The sequence below is a fragment of the Phascolarctos cinereus genome, unplaced genomic scaffold, assembly GCF_003287225.1.
Source record: "Phascolarctos cinereus isolate Bilbo 61053 unplaced genomic scaffold, phaCin_HiC Scaffold_5;HRSCAF=322, whole genome shotgun sequence".
In the NCBI taxonomy this organism is placed as follows: domain Eukaryota; kingdom Metazoa; phylum Chordata; class Mammalia; order Diprotodontia; family Phascolarctidae; genus Phascolarctos; species Phascolarctos cinereus.
In genome coordinates, this window is record NW_027555958.1 from 207,307,782 (window position 1) to 207,323,636 (window position 15,855).

The 15,855-nt window shown below is 39.4% G+C and overlaps 2 protein-coding genes across 2 annotated transcripts; both read right to left on the minus strand.

Moving 5' to 3' along the window:
- Positions 1-270: 270 nt before the first annotated feature.
- Positions 271-8,654, minus strand: PTP4A1 (protein tyrosine phosphatase 4A1). Its single transcript, XM_021000497.2, is given in 6 exon segments — positions 271-1,757; positions 3,274-3,348; positions 5,704-5,834; positions 6,358-6,377; positions 6,380-6,449; positions 8,550-8,654. Coding segments are annotated over 6 exon segments (519 nt in total). The 3' UTR covers positions 271-1,639.
- A 15-nt stretch (positions 8,655-8,669) lies between these two features.
- On the minus strand, positions 8,670-14,864 carry LOC110217937 (uncharacterized). The gene is made up of 2 exons (XM_078155301.1): positions 14,531-14,864; positions 8,670-9,097 (listed from the first exon to the last, which is right to left on the minus strand). The coding sequence occupies exons 1-2, from the start codon at positions 14,567-14,569 to the stop codon at positions 9,002-9,004; spliced, it is 135 nt and encodes a 44-aa protein (XP_078011427.1). The 5' UTR covers positions 14,570-14,864; the 3' UTR covers positions 8,670-9,001.
- Between the last annotated feature and the right edge of the window lie 991 nt (positions 14,865-15,855).

The window sequence follows — 15,855 nt, forward strand, 5'->3', positions numbered from 1 at the left end:
TGTAGTCCACTGCTACATGTGCTTAGTTAATTCGCGACATTTATTATAGATTTTAAAACATGAATGTTATCTTGGCAAATGTTTTCAGAATAAATCCAACAGCAGCTCTCACTCTCCCTTTAGCTGTACCTATAGGCAAGAACATCACTAATATTTATTTTCCATTTATAAAGGGTGATAGGATAACATTTAATATGTCAAGTAAAGAGACTATAAAAGTCACGAATGAAAGTTGCTGTTAAATTTAAACAAAACCTCAATAGTGTTAAGTGCATTTCAGTACTTATTTATTTAGATGTTTAAGCTCTCGCACTAGATTTTACAAGCTGGTGAACACTGGAAAAATCATTTCTCCCACAGAACTATAACCACACATTCCCAAGACAGTATAAATATATGGTTGAACTAACATTAATACACATCACCATTTTATCAATTACATAATAAAACAAATTATCAAGTATCCAAATATTAAGTTACACAAGCTCAAAAGGCATACAAAATATTAGAGGTCTGCTCAATTCATAGCAGGAACCCAATTTTTTTCCTGGGGGGGGTGGGGGAGGAGAATGGGGAAAGACGGGGAAAAAAATCACTTTCAACAAAAGCAATAGTTGGTAAACAACTTTCAATAGGTACAGTAAAAGAAATTACAAGATTTTCAGAATTTTATGATTAAGAATTGCTTTAGCTACAATAACAAAGCATCTCTACCTTTTAAAAAATATTTACTAAAGTAAAGGGCATATTCTAATACTTCCTGCACAAGACAAAGGCAACATTTTACTAGAAATATTTAATAGCCCCCTCCCATCCTTTTCAGGCCCTCCCTGTCAAGTTGCACCCCATTAGTGCGAACATTAAATTAACTGTAAGGCTTATTGTCTGGAGACATTAAAGACTTTGTGTGCTTCTGTACAACGTGTAGATCTTTACATGGATTTTCAACCAGAGAATTATGATCTTTTTTCAAAATGCAGGTCTTGATAACAGCACAAAATGAGACAAAGGTTTACAGAAAGACATTAAACTATCACCATAAGACTTAGTAAAATCCAACAAAATGAATGGTTGTGCAAATCCTGATATTCTAGTGCGACTGTGGGAGATGTAAACATACAGTGAGCAGGCAATTACCATATAGGCCCTATCTTCAATATTGAAATGACTGAAGGAATAAGAACCACATAGGGTTCATGTTACTGTCTGTAGTTCCCAGGATGTTCTGTATGATATTGAAAATATGTAAGCATTGTGCTGGGTATTTTGGCACCTAATCTCTCTAAAATTTCATATTTGCTGATAAGACTCTGGTATTAGGAAATAGATTTGAGTAAGATTTGTAACTCAATACTGCATGATTTCAGGAAAGTTCAATTGATACAAATGATAAACAATAAGTTCCAAAGGCTGAATAGTAAGAATCTTTTACTAAGTGTCCGAACAGGTTGTTAGTAATCCAAAGACAGAAGCTGCATTTCTGCCAAGCCTGTAACCTACAAAATTGTCTTAAAATATTCCTATGGAAGCTTCGTTAGATTTATTCATCAAGCCTATATGTTGGCTAGTTATGTATGTAATTTGCCCCAGGTCCTATCTCCAATTCTGCTTCCAAGGCAATAATACAGGCAGCTCAGCTTTACTGAATGCAACAGGTGTTTCTGTGACCATTTGAGTCTTTGAAGCGCAGCCGCATTTTAGGACGATACTTCTCCAAGTAAAGAAGTTGCTTGCTGTTAAAGGCTCCACGACGTTTTCTATTAAAAACAAAAACAAAACCAACAAATTTCTAACATTTGCTTGCATATTATTATTCCATTCATTATAGTGCCCTCGTCAAAGATGAGGAATTATTGACAATCCTTGCCGAACTTACTGGTTTTCCTTGCCACAGACCACTTAAGAGTATTTTTTTTTGTGAAATATCTAAAATAAGCCCATGTTTCCTTGAAGTACAGGCATAATATCAATATAATTTCCCTACTAAATGTTAACAATACTAAGAGTGGAAAAAAGTGGATTTCCCTCCCTAAAGCTTGTTTTAAATGGAAAAAGATGAATATATGGGAGGTGGAATGGAACAGGAACACCAAAATGCAAATTCTTATTAGACAATTTCTTCTCTCTTGTTAAGGAGCAGTAAAAAACAGCAACAAAAACCTTTACTAAATCTCAGAGGGACTAAATGAAAGATTTAATCCTACTTCACAATGGACCAGAGAAGGAAAAAGCCAAATAAATATGTGATAGCAGTGCAGCAAGTAGATCGATTCAGAGAGAGTAGTTCACAGATGCAAAGAAAACAGATGATGACTAAGAAGGAGCCAGCTGGCACCAAGAAATGGGAGGGCTATTAAGGGTTTCTAATAAGAGACTAGCTTTCCCCTCCAGGTAGAGGAGTCATCATTAGTGGCTTGCAGCTGAAAGTTCAACTCCTACTGCTCAACAGGTAGGGGTTTTATAAAGGAAGTCTCTATTCTCACTTTAAGGAAGGAATGAGAAAAAAAATTCTAGAACCCCACATCAGAATTTCTTGATGTATAAAAACATGATCATATGTAATTGCATAACACTATGCACTATGATTTGCACCAAGAAACTAAACTTCCTACTAAATCTACTTGTGTTTCTTTTTGGTATCAAAAATTTAACATATAAAAAAAACCAAGGTCCAGAACAACTTTACTACCATTTGATGTCTTTAAACGCAATCCATATCCTATTTGTGGCCGTTTATTCTATTCACATTCATACTATCCTACTCCCACTAACACCTTAGATAGCCCCTCCCCCCATTACCACTCGACTATAACGCCAATGTATGCTTCCTCCAGTTTATCCTTCACATTCATGCCAGATTAATGTGTGCAAATATGATGTCTCAACTGAAATACCAAGTACCACCTTCAGCAAGACGCCTTTCCCAGTCCTCCTTAATCTTAGTCCCTTCCCTCTGAAATTGTCTCCAATGTATACCCTATGTAACTTGTTTGTAGGTTGTCTTCCCCCTTAGACTGAGCTGCTTGAGAACAGAAGCTGGTTTTTTGCCTTTCTTTGTATCCCCAGCATTTAGAATGGTGACTGAGCAATAGCAGGTGCTTAATAAATGCTCCTTGACTTGGCTCCCTGTCCCTGCCTTTACTCATGTTGTACCCTACACCTGACTATTATAATTTATTTAACACTAGCTCCTTGTTATTACTAGACAAAAGATTCTGTGAGGAGTGGGCATAAGTGAGTTTAGCCTTTAACTTTAAAAAAATTGATACTTACTGTCTTATGAATTGCACTGCATCTTCATACTTCATTCCTCCTTCGATTAGTGCAAGGGCTACGAGCACAGGAGCTCTGGTAGGAGAATTTTAGTAAATGAATTGACCAAAAGTAACAAAACTTGCTAGTCCAACCCAAAGATCATCTGTTTATTTGCCAAAATTACTATTCTAATTCATGTTTGTTCTGATGGGAAAGCGTAACAAGTTAAAAATTTATTAAAAACCTGGGTGGGAAAAGAAAAGATTAGGAGTGGGCTAAGGGACAAGCTAGCAAGAGCATTTATTTTTAATGTATATTCTTGGATGACTTTTGTAGGGAATAACTGAAATGTAAGCCCATTCTTTACTTCAAGTCACCATTAGGAAAGAAGAATGAATTCTGTATTTCACAACTGAGTGACCTTTTGCCAACAAAGGAATAAATGAAAATAACTGTTTTGAACATAAGAGAAAGAAGAGGGCATTGGACTCATTTCCTTGATTATTTTCTTCCATTAGAGATTTTTCACTTACTTGAGCAAATGCTTCAAGAATAAATGTGGCTGAGATATCTCAAGTAAAGGACAGGGAGTTAAGTGGATGAAGAATAACTCTTCATTTGATGACATAATCAGACCTCATTTAACGTCCTTCTCCCCACTGAATGTAAATAAATAATAGACACTTTCCTTAGAGCCATTATACATAGCAGGAAGAAATCAGGGAACATATTTGTGGTGGAGGATTATTCATCATTGTATAAAAGTGCTACTAAAAGATCAAGCAGTATTCCTATAGGACACTAATAGGACATGATAATGGCTGTTATAATTGTATCACATCCCGCAACAAACTTGCTATAGTTCTATTGTATCAAAGACTGAGTCAGACTGAGGAAATCTTACTGTCACAATCTTTTTTTAAATAATGGTGTTTATTTAAAGAACTTGACCTGCACTGATAATAAAGTCCCTATTATATACATCATAATATTTATAGCAGAACTTTGAACAAAGAATAGAACAAGTGGATAGCCATTCAATGTGGAACAAATGTGGTATGCAAATGTAATGGAATATTACCGCGCTATGAAAAATGATGATTATGACATAATACAGAACACAGAAAGATTTAAATGAACTAATGCAAAGGGACGCAAGCAGGGCCAATAAAATAATATACACAAATGACTACAAAAATGTAAATGGAAAGAACTACAAAACAAAAGTGGATGTTGCAAAAACTACATAGACCAAGCATGGCTCCAAAGAGATAAACACCGCATTCTCCCTTTGGGAGGTCCATAGATATGGTACACTGCACATTCTGCTTATATGTCTGTACTACTTAGCAGCTTTGCTGATTTCTTCTATCTTCTTTTGCCTTTAAGAAAGATGGGATAGCAGAAAGATACCAAGGGAAATTTTGGTCATATTTAAAAAACAAAACCCAACAATACAACCTGGACTCTACTAGATTTTCTTTCCTTAGGTAAACCCCTAGCAAACATATTTGTTTTTAAATTTAAAAGTAGGGCATACAAAACAGAGAAATAAAAAATCCCCAAAATGTTAGTCCTAGGTAGACTGAAATATATGTTGCTAACTTTGCCTCTTTGTTGACAATATTTTCCTTTACAGCTAAATTAAGCTTAAAACTGGCAAAGATAATAAAAACAAACAATATTTTCTCCAACACTATGTATCCTATTGTTTTCTAGAGGGGAAGGGGTCTCAAAATAGCACTATCACAGAAACCTCCCTTCCAATTCTGTTTTATACTAGTGGAGTGTATACTATACTAATGGTGTGGAGACCAAAGGGGAAAAATAGTAAACTTCTATTTTCACAATTTTCATAAGCATTTCATTGTGGTCTGATTCTCCAAATATTTACTAAGAAAGAAATGGTACTTAAAGTGCAACATTTCAATCAAAGAGCTCAAAATATTACTCATCTTATTATTTCTATTAAACAAAAATACACAAATATTACCTTGAATTTCATAAGTACCAGACTTCCAGAAAGATTTTCTACTATTTTTTTTTAACTCCTTTAGGGAAGGACCCTGGTGTCTAGCACTGCACAAGGTAGGTATTTATTAGCAGATGCTTGCTGAATCTGATTAAGGTTTACTTAAATTTCAAAGAAACCAATCTATGTTAGGGTGAAATAAGGGATAAGATTAAAATTGCATGTATGTTGTAAAACTCACTGTGTACTGCTAAATCTGAAAAATGTTTACCTGTGGACTAATCAACAAATGAAACCATGGGCTCATGAAAGGGAGAAATGTGATGGGTAAAAAAACCCCCACATTTATGTTAGGCTTTGGAATGTTTTATCATTTTACTAAACCTAACTGTAATACAAATATAATACACAAATAAATTAGGCAAATTTACCTTAGTCTACCAGGAAATCATAACAGATTTAAAAATTCTAGTTACCTCCCAAGACCTGCAACGCAGTGAACAGCAATGCAACAACCAGGTTCTTCACGATATTTACTTTTCACTAGGTTTAGCCAGTCATCAACAATCTGGTTGGATGGTGGTGCTCCGTCATCAAAAGGCCAATCCTGAAACACAAATAGTATCACGAACATTCTAGGTACTGGCATTTACAGAGTACCTGTGAAGGGGAATTCTAGTTTTATAGACTACTAGCTTAGCCATTTTAAGGTTAGAATGAGTATAAAACAGGGTAGGTAAACCACAATGTTCAGGAGCCACTATAATCATCTTTGTCAGACCTCACACGTACTGAAGCATATCCTGAATCAGAGTAAAAGGGACCTGGGTAGTTATATTACAGGCTGGCACATATCCTCACTGGATTCTTCGTTTTATTATCAATAAATTACAAACTAGGTAAAGTTCCGGTGAGCATGTACCCTCTCTTACTTAAATCCACAATTCAAGCTGTACAAGTTTTTCATTAATATATTTTCCCCACATTAATTTTATAAATATTCATAAAGAATTATTTTATTATAAGTCAATGCTCTTGCTACCTTTAGAAATGTAGTTAAAACTGGGTAAATATTTTTGGATGAAATTTGGTAGGAAACAGCATGAAAATAAAAATTTAAAATCACTTACCAGAACCTGGATGCCTTCTTCTCCACAAGGGTTGTGTCATAAGTAGCTTCACATACTCTTACGACTGTGGTAACTCCATACTTCTTTAGTTCCTTAAAATAAACAAATAAATGGGGGAAAAAAAGCACCTTATTTTGTAATATTTTACTATTTCAAACCAATAAAACATGCAATATCATACACATTAATAAATGATTCATTATAATTAATGGCCATAATTCAGAGAGTTGAAATGAGAAAAATTATTTCATAGGATCACAGAACTGGAAGAGACCTTGGAAGTATTCCAGTCCAACTTTTTTATTCTCAATAATTTACTCATTTTTACAAGGAACCACACAGAATAAAAAATGACCAGTTATTTCTTTTAAAAAGTTAAACGATAATATAATGAAACCTCTTTGAAAGATTTTATAAAGGTGCTCATTTCAGAGACTAGTTCTAGTAACAAAAGTCTATTTTGAGGAATCTGCATGGAGAACTGAAGAATTTTCACTACACACTTAAGTTGCCTTTTAAGACTTTAGATAGGGGCAGCTAGCTGGCACAGTGGATAGAGCACTGGCCCTGGATTCAGGAGGGCCTGAGTTCAAATCCGGCCTCAGACATATAACAGTTACTAGCTGTATGACCCTGGGCAAGTCACTTAACTCCATTGCCTAAAATAACAGCCAAAAAAAAAAGACTTTAGATTTAACATCCTGTCCTTTTAATAATAATTTTTTATAACCTGGGGTTGTTGCTTAAAATGTTTGTTCTTCTGGAAGCACACTATTTTGTCTCTTTTCTACTCAAATATAAAAAGGAATCTTTTTCTGTCAAGAAAAGATAACTTTCCTTTTGAGAAAACTTGCCATTAAAAAATTCACCACAGAACTTAAGCAAACTTAAATCTTAGTAAATTAACTACTGAGGCAAATTACAAACTACATCATGACCTCTGAGATTTCAGAACTAAAACACAATGTCAAAGGATTTACATTCATAGTGAAATGTAGTTAAAATTATAATCTATTTCTTTACATAAATTTTGCAATATGTTAGGAAAGAAAGGACAGAAAGCTTAGGGACTGTAGTATATGTAACTTTCAAACAAAGTCCTTATAGTCTTCTAAGTGGGAACAATTTACTTGGTTTCTTCCTTTTTCTTCTTAGTTAATTATGAATTTTTAAAAAATAGGCCTTTAGGAAAGCAAAAGGTGATGGCAACATGAAAAAGCCCAGAAGGACCAACACAGATCATTCAAGACTATCTGCAATCTAATCTGCAGGCCTTTTCATGAAATCTTTAACTAGTAATTCCTTTACAACAGCCCTATATTTAAAAACTCAAAACTATTTTTAAAAAATGCAAGCCCTCAAATATTCATAATTGTCTTAATGAATTTATGCTAAAAACTAAGGTATAAGTGTAACATTGGGCTATACCCAGGTATATGTCCCTCTTCACTAAACCAGCTTATAAAAGAAAATTTCAGCAGGATATTTAGTTGGTAGACTAATTAAACCAATTTCCAGGATTGTGGGGGCTTCTGTATTACTTACTTTTAAAAGGTGGCTTACATATAATATGTCATTAGAGTCTTCTGTCAGTATACCACAATGAAATGGAAAATTCAAGGGTGTTTATTTCCTCCTCCAAAGAGGGCTAAAACTGATAGTAACAAGCTGACTAAATGAGACTGGACTATTGTTATGAGGTGGAGCTTAGCAGCTTGTCCTTAGCCAAGCAGGGGAAACAGGAAGTCCATTTGGACGTCAGCGTTTCTGACTTACTAAAATTATACTATGTCTTTGCCTCACTAAGGTGCCAATGAATTACTAATTAAATCAGATCAGAATTATAAAATACAGTTTTTTTGAACATTAATGACCAAGAACCTAAATGAAGAATTTCTAGATCCAAAATTAACTCATGTCTGCTTCTTCATGGAATAAAGACATCTTTTTCTATTTTTGAGGTTAATTTAGAAGCTACTTCATTCCGATTTATTTATTTCTGGGACTAATGACTGGAACCTTCCCCCCACCCCACCCCCAATGTATTGCAGCTAAAATTCCTAAAGTATTAGGTAAGGGCAATCACCATGTACATGCTTTTTCCAAAAGCAAATTTACAGTTCTTAAACCAAATTGCTGTTGCTGTTAAACAGCAAAGCAATTAATCAAGTAATATTTATTCCCATACTTACCTCTATAAATTTGTTTAAGGTTGCATTGGTTGGGTTGTGTGTAATAAGGAACCTCATGTTCTTGTAGGTGATTTCCACAGGAGCTGGGCGGTTCATTCGAGCCATGTCAATTTAGTTAAAAAACACTCAATAAGGTTATGAAAGGGTTTAAAAATTTGAATACAGAAGTGATGTAAAGAAACTGAAGTCTCCTTCACTATACTCCACTTGAAATTCTCAGTGCTTTAAGTATGAAGTTGAGAGCAATGGGAAATGAAATGAACCTCCTAACAAGAAGCAGCAATTCTTCAATCCAGTAATACTGAGGCAAAAGAAAGGCAGTGCACTGAGATTTACCCCATCCAGGTCAGAACTCTTGTAAAATGCTCTGCCAATTTCAATTCAACACTTTGTGTCCAGGTTAACCGCTCTTAAGGGGGCTTCTTGGTGGAGTAGTAATGAATTTCTACAGTTCACTTGTCTGCATAGAGGTCGTGCTGTGCCTGGCAATAGTCTCCACTGCCCTTCAGAAACTCCATAAATGTGTGACCAAGAACACCACAGAACTGCTGTAGGAGGGAAAAGAGAAAACTTTAGTTACTACAGTTGGAAAAAGAACAGAGTAGTATAGGGGAAAAAAAATCAAACTTTACAGCATAAAGGACTATTAAATCAATCTTTTTCACTTTTACTACAAAATACATTTAATTTATTTTTGCTTTTGTATTGGCTACTTTTTCAATGTATCCCACCCCAAGCACCCCTGCCTCCATGACATTCCTCATAGAAACAGTTAAGAAAAAGTTTGATAATAATATGTAGTATTTCTACATCCATTGGTGAAAGTTGCTTAAGCTACTAACTAAAAGAATCTTCCTTAGTTAGGAATAGTAACATGCCAAACGTAACTTTGAAAAGGTCCCTAGCCTGAAGGAATAATTTCTAATATTTTATCAAAAAGAACAATTCCTAAGTTTTAACAATATCATTAGAAGTAAAAGCATCACTTTTGCTTAAGTGGAAAAAAAATGCAATGTATGCCAACTTCTAGTGACCAAACTATAAAACCAAGCAAATTCTAAGCTTTTGTGAGGTGAAAATTTAAAGACATATTTCTCCCTTTCAATGTTTACAGGATAGCAATGACTGATATAACACTAGCTAGAAGAATCTGGTATGTCAACTGACACAAAGTATTATAATTTTGCTTTGAAACAAAATCTCTTTTCTTTGCCTTTTGAATTAAAAAGAAATGTGCTGCATCAAGTGACACAACTTCATCCTTCAGAGATATTAACTTTTGGCCTCTTCATGTTAAAGCAGGGATTTTGTGTTAGACTGTTTTGACAGTCTGATAAAAGCCTATAGACTTAAGAATATTTTTAAATGTATAAAACACATAAAGTCAAAGAAAATAAATTATATTTAAAGTAATCAAAACATATTTTTTTAAAGGGCATAGATACCAGGTTAAAAACTGGCTTTTTAAAGCTTATAAAAAAATATCCACTTTTCTTCAAGTATCCCCATTTTAGAGATAAAGAAATAGAGGTTCAGGGAGTTTGAGGCTTACTAAAGGCCAAAAAGGAGCACAGGAGAAGAGTCAAGACCAGAATTCAGGTCTGCCTGCTGCCAGCTGAGGTGTCCTATTACACCAGGCTGCCTCAATGTACTTACTGTACTAAAAATTAATAATGCATGCCAAGTAACTCAGTAGCACAGACTGAAACACAGCCTTCTAACCGGACTTTACTGATGCCCTAACCAGATTTGTGGTGACACCAAATAAAATTCAGTAAAATGTTAAGAGCCTGTGTTTGAGGTAAAGTAGGATAACATAGGGATAAAGAATCATTGTTAAAAAGAGAGAATTGTTTCCTGTCCAATCTTGTTCTTCATCTCAAGCTCCGGCAAAAGAAATTTTAAACATTTTAAATTCTGCCTCTGAGCACTGTGATTTTTGGCAAGTCACTTAACTGACATGTTTTAAAGAGGGGGGTGGAGAACTGGATATAAGACTAGCTTGGCCTCTGCAAATCTGTCTAGACTGCTAATTCTATAACAAAATTGGAATAAAAGAAAAATTTAAGTAGAAATCACAAAAAATCATATTGAAATTCAAATGGAAATACATAATAGTATGAAATTTGCTGCAAGCTTAATACCAAGACCTCTGAATTAAAGCATAAAATGTAGAATTTACAAAAACTAGGTAAACTTGAAATGCTGTTTGTAGATTTAAATGTAGAATACTGTGAGGATCATGGCAATTTCAGAAAACATATATATGTACAAATATATACATATACACACACACACACAAGGAATAAAAATATGCTACCAACTTGGAAAAGGCTAGTTCATTTTTATTAAACTGGTCTCTTTTCAAAGAGAGCTAAATTTAAATCAAGTTTTGGTCTTCTTTCATCAAAAATTGACTGAGTACGTGAAGTAGAAAAACTTCACACCATATGACACACAAAATACTAAAAATCTAGAAAAAACCTTATTGTAAATAGATCTTCTGTATTGTGAGAGTATGAGAAGTTTTCTCTATACTCTTTTCCCCCCTAATACTTTAAAAGGACAAGGTCAAAACAACTGGATAGCTACTTCAAGAAAAAAAATTTCACACTGAAATGTGTACAAATTTAATAGATTAGGATTATATGGGGGTAATTCTAGGTTAATCAAGACAAGCTTCTTGCATGAGATATTTTAACTTTAGATGAGATACCATAGTGCAAACTACATTTTTGAAACAAACTAAAACTTGAGAGTAAACCATATCCAAATCCTGCAAATTAACTGCAAAGGCAAATATTCCAGGGAATTTTGAGAAAAATATATAGGAAAAAAAAGCACAATTTAATTTGCTGAAGACTCATAAAGATGATAATTGTAATGGTTTGCAATTTTAAAATTTGATAAAGTTAAGAGTTGAGAGGTTGTTACAAGTACCGGCAGGTCATTTAAAAAATATGGCCTGACAAGACCAGGGAAGTCAAAGTTCAGATAAGTAATGTCTGAACAGAATTTATTACTAGCCTAGACATGGCCACAACCTGTCAGTGACACAATCTATGTCAGAGGGCCCTGTAAAGTGCTGTCAATATGTATATTTTTAAAAAACACACCAAACTAATTTATCTTCATCCCAAGACTTGTAGGTGTGAGAACAATACTTATACTAGAAAAAAAAGTCTTAACAAAAAAGGATGAAAATGAAGTCTTGAATGACTACCAGTCTGAAATTACCACTGATTTCTTCTTAATATTTTAAAAACTAGCTTTGCTCCCTGAAAGTTTATGATCAGGACTTAACATACGGAATAAGATGGAGCTGTTACTTCATTAATAACACTGTTACAATAAACTACATATTGAATTATTACTTTTTTTGCCAGAGGGATTTTGCTCAGGCAAGGAAAGATTCAGAAATATAGGAATAACCACCTACTTAACTCTTCTCAGTGGAGCCATCTTGTGGTTGGGGGGTAGGGGATGAAGGAAGGGATAGACATGAAGAAAGAGCCTTAAGGACTGATACAGAAGTAATGGCTAAAGGACAGGGAAGGAGACAGTGGAGTGTCCTAGGAAAAGAACTGGACCGAGTCCCGACATTCACCTCAAGTCACTTCCTTAAGCCTGCTTCCTCCTTTGTAAAAAGGGGAACAATTAATTCTAGCAGTATCTTAATGTGAGTAGTGAAAATGCTGCATACATCTTTATAAGAATGAGAAAACACAAAACAAGCTGAGAAAACTGTCAATTCCCTCTACACAATTCAGATGCAAGTCGAATCTTGGCAACTGTGGGAGTAAAGTCACCAGCTTATCCTATGAGACAATCTATTCCAAATCTACACGTTTTCCAGATAAACAGGGAATGCTCCTGGTCCCACAATGGTTTTGTGTAAACAGGAATGTCAGCACTGGTCATGATAAGACTGGTCCAACTGGTCAAGCTAGCCATTTGTTTTTCCTAGCTACTATAGAAGTGGCCAAACAAAATGGGGGGGGCATTTTATAGAGATTCATTGGTACCTGTGTTATATTAGTATATGCAGGACACAACTGTCTCTCAACCAACATCTAGAGAGAAAACACTTACTGTACTATTCCATTATACAAATCATTTTTTTTTACTAGAACTCAAAAATCATCTGTGCTAGCAGCGGGAATGGCAGTCTGAGCCTCAAAATGTCCTTACTAGCCTTTACATTCCGATTTTACCCTATTTTTGATGTCACCATTTCCTTCTCCAAAATAACTTTTGGGTAACTCCAGCTATCCAATAGTTAACTATAGCTGGGCAAAGGGGGAAAAACCATGTGAACACCACTGCCCCAACCATATGTATACAGTACTGAGGAGAGGAGGACAGGCACCAATTCTGAAAGTTTAGACCACTGAATCCAAATGATATTTTCATTTACAGTTACAGTCTAAAGGTAATTTTAGAATGGTAGTCATTACCACCAAAAGACACAAAGTTTTGACCAGAAACACTGTTAAAGGGTTGAATTACAAATGACAACAGCCACAAGGGCTTTAGGGAACAATTTAAAATAATTCCCGATTAAAAATGCCCTTAAATCTAGGCCTCTTCCAAAGGGCAATAAAACATGGGAGATCACGGAATGACTCAAGCCTATGGGGGTTCCTGGCTTCACGTGTCACAGAGGTCCGTGGTGGCACTTTTCCAGGGTTCTCAAATTGTGGACTTCTCCTGACCAACTCCCACAGAGAAAAGACAAGACTCGACTTGTTCCCATTATCCAGCAGCCGAGGAGTGGTGTTAAATCCGGAACAACTCAAATTACAAGGTGGAGACAGGCAAGGGAGCAGAGCAGGAGGGGGCGACTGGGGCCTCCTCGATCGCTCGCTGAGGTCCACCCGGGAGGCAGGACCAGGGATTCCGGCCCCCGCTGCAGGGTCGGGGAGGAGGGGTAGAGGGGATCTCTCGGCGGGTTCCCGGCACTCCAGGATCACCCCCAGATCTCAGAAAGCTCCAGCCATCAAGCTGAGACTGTCCGCTGCAATCACGGGTTTGAATCGCCCTTTCCAAGAGGAGCTGAAGCCATTTTGTCTCAGGCGGCCGGGTCCGGCCCAGCCCGGGCGGCTACCTGGCCGGGCTCCATTCCCTGGCCGGGCCGGCGCCTGGAGCGCCAGCCCCTGGAGCTCGGGGGGAGGGGAGGGAAGGCGGCGGGCCCAGGGGAAACCGTTACCCGCCTCCCGCCAGCTCAACGGGTGTCCCCGGCGCCCGGCCGCCAGCCCTCCCTCCCTCTCAATGCCCTCTTTAATTCGGGGCCGGGGGTGACATGTGCGCCTCACCCCTCCCCACCCCGCAGGTCTCCAGAGAGGAGGGAACACCACCCTCCCGTGGGCCTGACACCCACCGCCTCCAGAAGCCTCGGGCGTCCGAGGATCATTCACACGGCCGGGGGCGGTGGGGCCGGTCGGGCCGCTTTCTTTCTCTCCGGAACAAAGAGGGACCCGGGAAACAGCTCTACGGTCCGCAGGGGGCTCCCCGACGGCCGGGGCGCGCCGGCCCCCGGGGACAAGGGCGGAGGCGGCGGTCACAAAGTGGCTTTTGTGCCGAGCGGCCCGACCCACCCGCCACCGCCGGCCATCACCCCCCGACCGGACCCAGGCACACGACCCTCCCCTCGGCCCCCAACCACTTCGGGCCCCGGGTGGTCGGCGAGGGGGAGTGGGGAGCGTAAACCGGTCTCCCCCGCTGCCAACCGCCGCCTGTCGGTAGCGGAAGCGCCCGGGGCAGAGCAGACGTGGCGGGCCGAAGCCCGGCATGACCGGCCAGCTACGCCTCTCTCCCACATCCCCATCTCGCCCGCCCGTTCGGCCACATGGCGGCCGCCCGGACCCGCAGGGCTCTCGGAGCCGGTCAGCCCGCGGCGGGAGAAACGAAACAAAGGTGGCGGCGGCGGCGGCGACACCGAGCGCCTTGGCTTGGCCCCGGGACGCGCAGCGGACACTCACAGGAATATGTTTACTCATTGAAGATTGTGGCCTAATCATACAGCCGGTCCCGAGGCGGAGGCGGCGCAGCAGGCGGTGGTGGCGGCGGCTGCAGCGCAGGGAGCGGCGGTGGTCGTCGCGGGGCGGGGGCGGCGGCGGCGGCGATGGAGGCGACGGCAGCGGTGGCGGCAGCAGTGGCGGCGGCAGCGGGGGCACTGGGACTCTACCATACAGTGAGCAGCTCCGGAGAGAGCGCGTCGCCGAGCAAGACCCGCACCCGCGGCAACCAATACGCGTGCTGAGTCGCCCTTGCGTCACAAGCCCGCCCTTATGTACACCGCGCGACGTGCGAACCCCGGGCCACCAATCGCAGCCCCAGGACAAGGGATCAGAGAAGACGAGGTTGCGGGGAAAGGGCGGGGGGAGTTAAGGTTGGGGTTGCGGGGGAGAGAGGTCCGCCCCGCGCCCCTACCACCTCCGGGACGTCACGACGCGGCGGCGGCGGCCGGTGTGAACCGGTTGATGAATAGCAAGTGGCTGAGCCAGAGCATCCCGCCCCCCCCCCCCGTGCGGGGGAGGAAGCCAGGAGAGAGATAGTGCCATGAAGAGGCCCGCGGAGGGAAAGCCCGAGAAAGGGCTGGCGATAGACACTCTGCATGGGGACAAACGGGCCCCAGTGTGTTTCATTTAAAACTCTACATTTTAGTTAAAACAGCGCCCAAAAGCCTTTTGCTTCCTAGTAGTCAAGAGGGTAGTTTAAAGTTTGCTGGAAACTTAAATATGAAATGGGTATTCCCTCTCCCCTCTCCTCTTACCTCTCTTCTCCTTACTTCAGTCACGATCCTCATTTGCCAGCTGTTTGTGTTGATGCAGGCTCAGATGTAGAGTCTCCAGCGTCAAAGAATCCGGGTGATTCCCTGCTAGGACGCGTGGATCCAGCCAGAGAAACCGGCCCTGGGCAGCCCAGGCCACCACTGCCTAGCCTCGCCTTATGTAAAGCAGCAGGAGGAGGCCTGGTCCCAGAACGTGAAGCCCTACTAAGTAGCCTTAATACTTAAATACTTAGTAAATACTGATTCTAAGCACTTAGTACTTAACACTTAGCTTAACTACTATCTGTAAATTGCTTCAGTAGTACTTCCAGACGCCTCACCTGTCAGCTACTGCTGCCCCTCAGCTTATTGAAGAATAATGAAGGATGGGATCTCTAAAAAGGGAGCAATTTTAAAAATAATTTCTGGTGTTTTGTTAGCGGTTTAGGTCGCGCCATATCTTTAAAAACAAAGCTCATTTACCAGTTTCACTGTCTTCAGACCTTAAGTCTGTAAGAAGTACCTAGTATTATC

Excerpts from the sequence above, each read along its gene's own strand:
- LOC110217937 (XM_078155301.1), bottom strand. The coding sequence starts at position 14,569 with ATGATTAGGCCACAATCTTCAATGAGTAAACATATTCCT. Across the intron at positions 9,098-14,530 it reads CAATGAGTAAACATATTCCT|CAGTTCTGTGGTGTTCTTGG; the intron begins GTGAGTGTCCGC and ends TCCCTCCTACAG.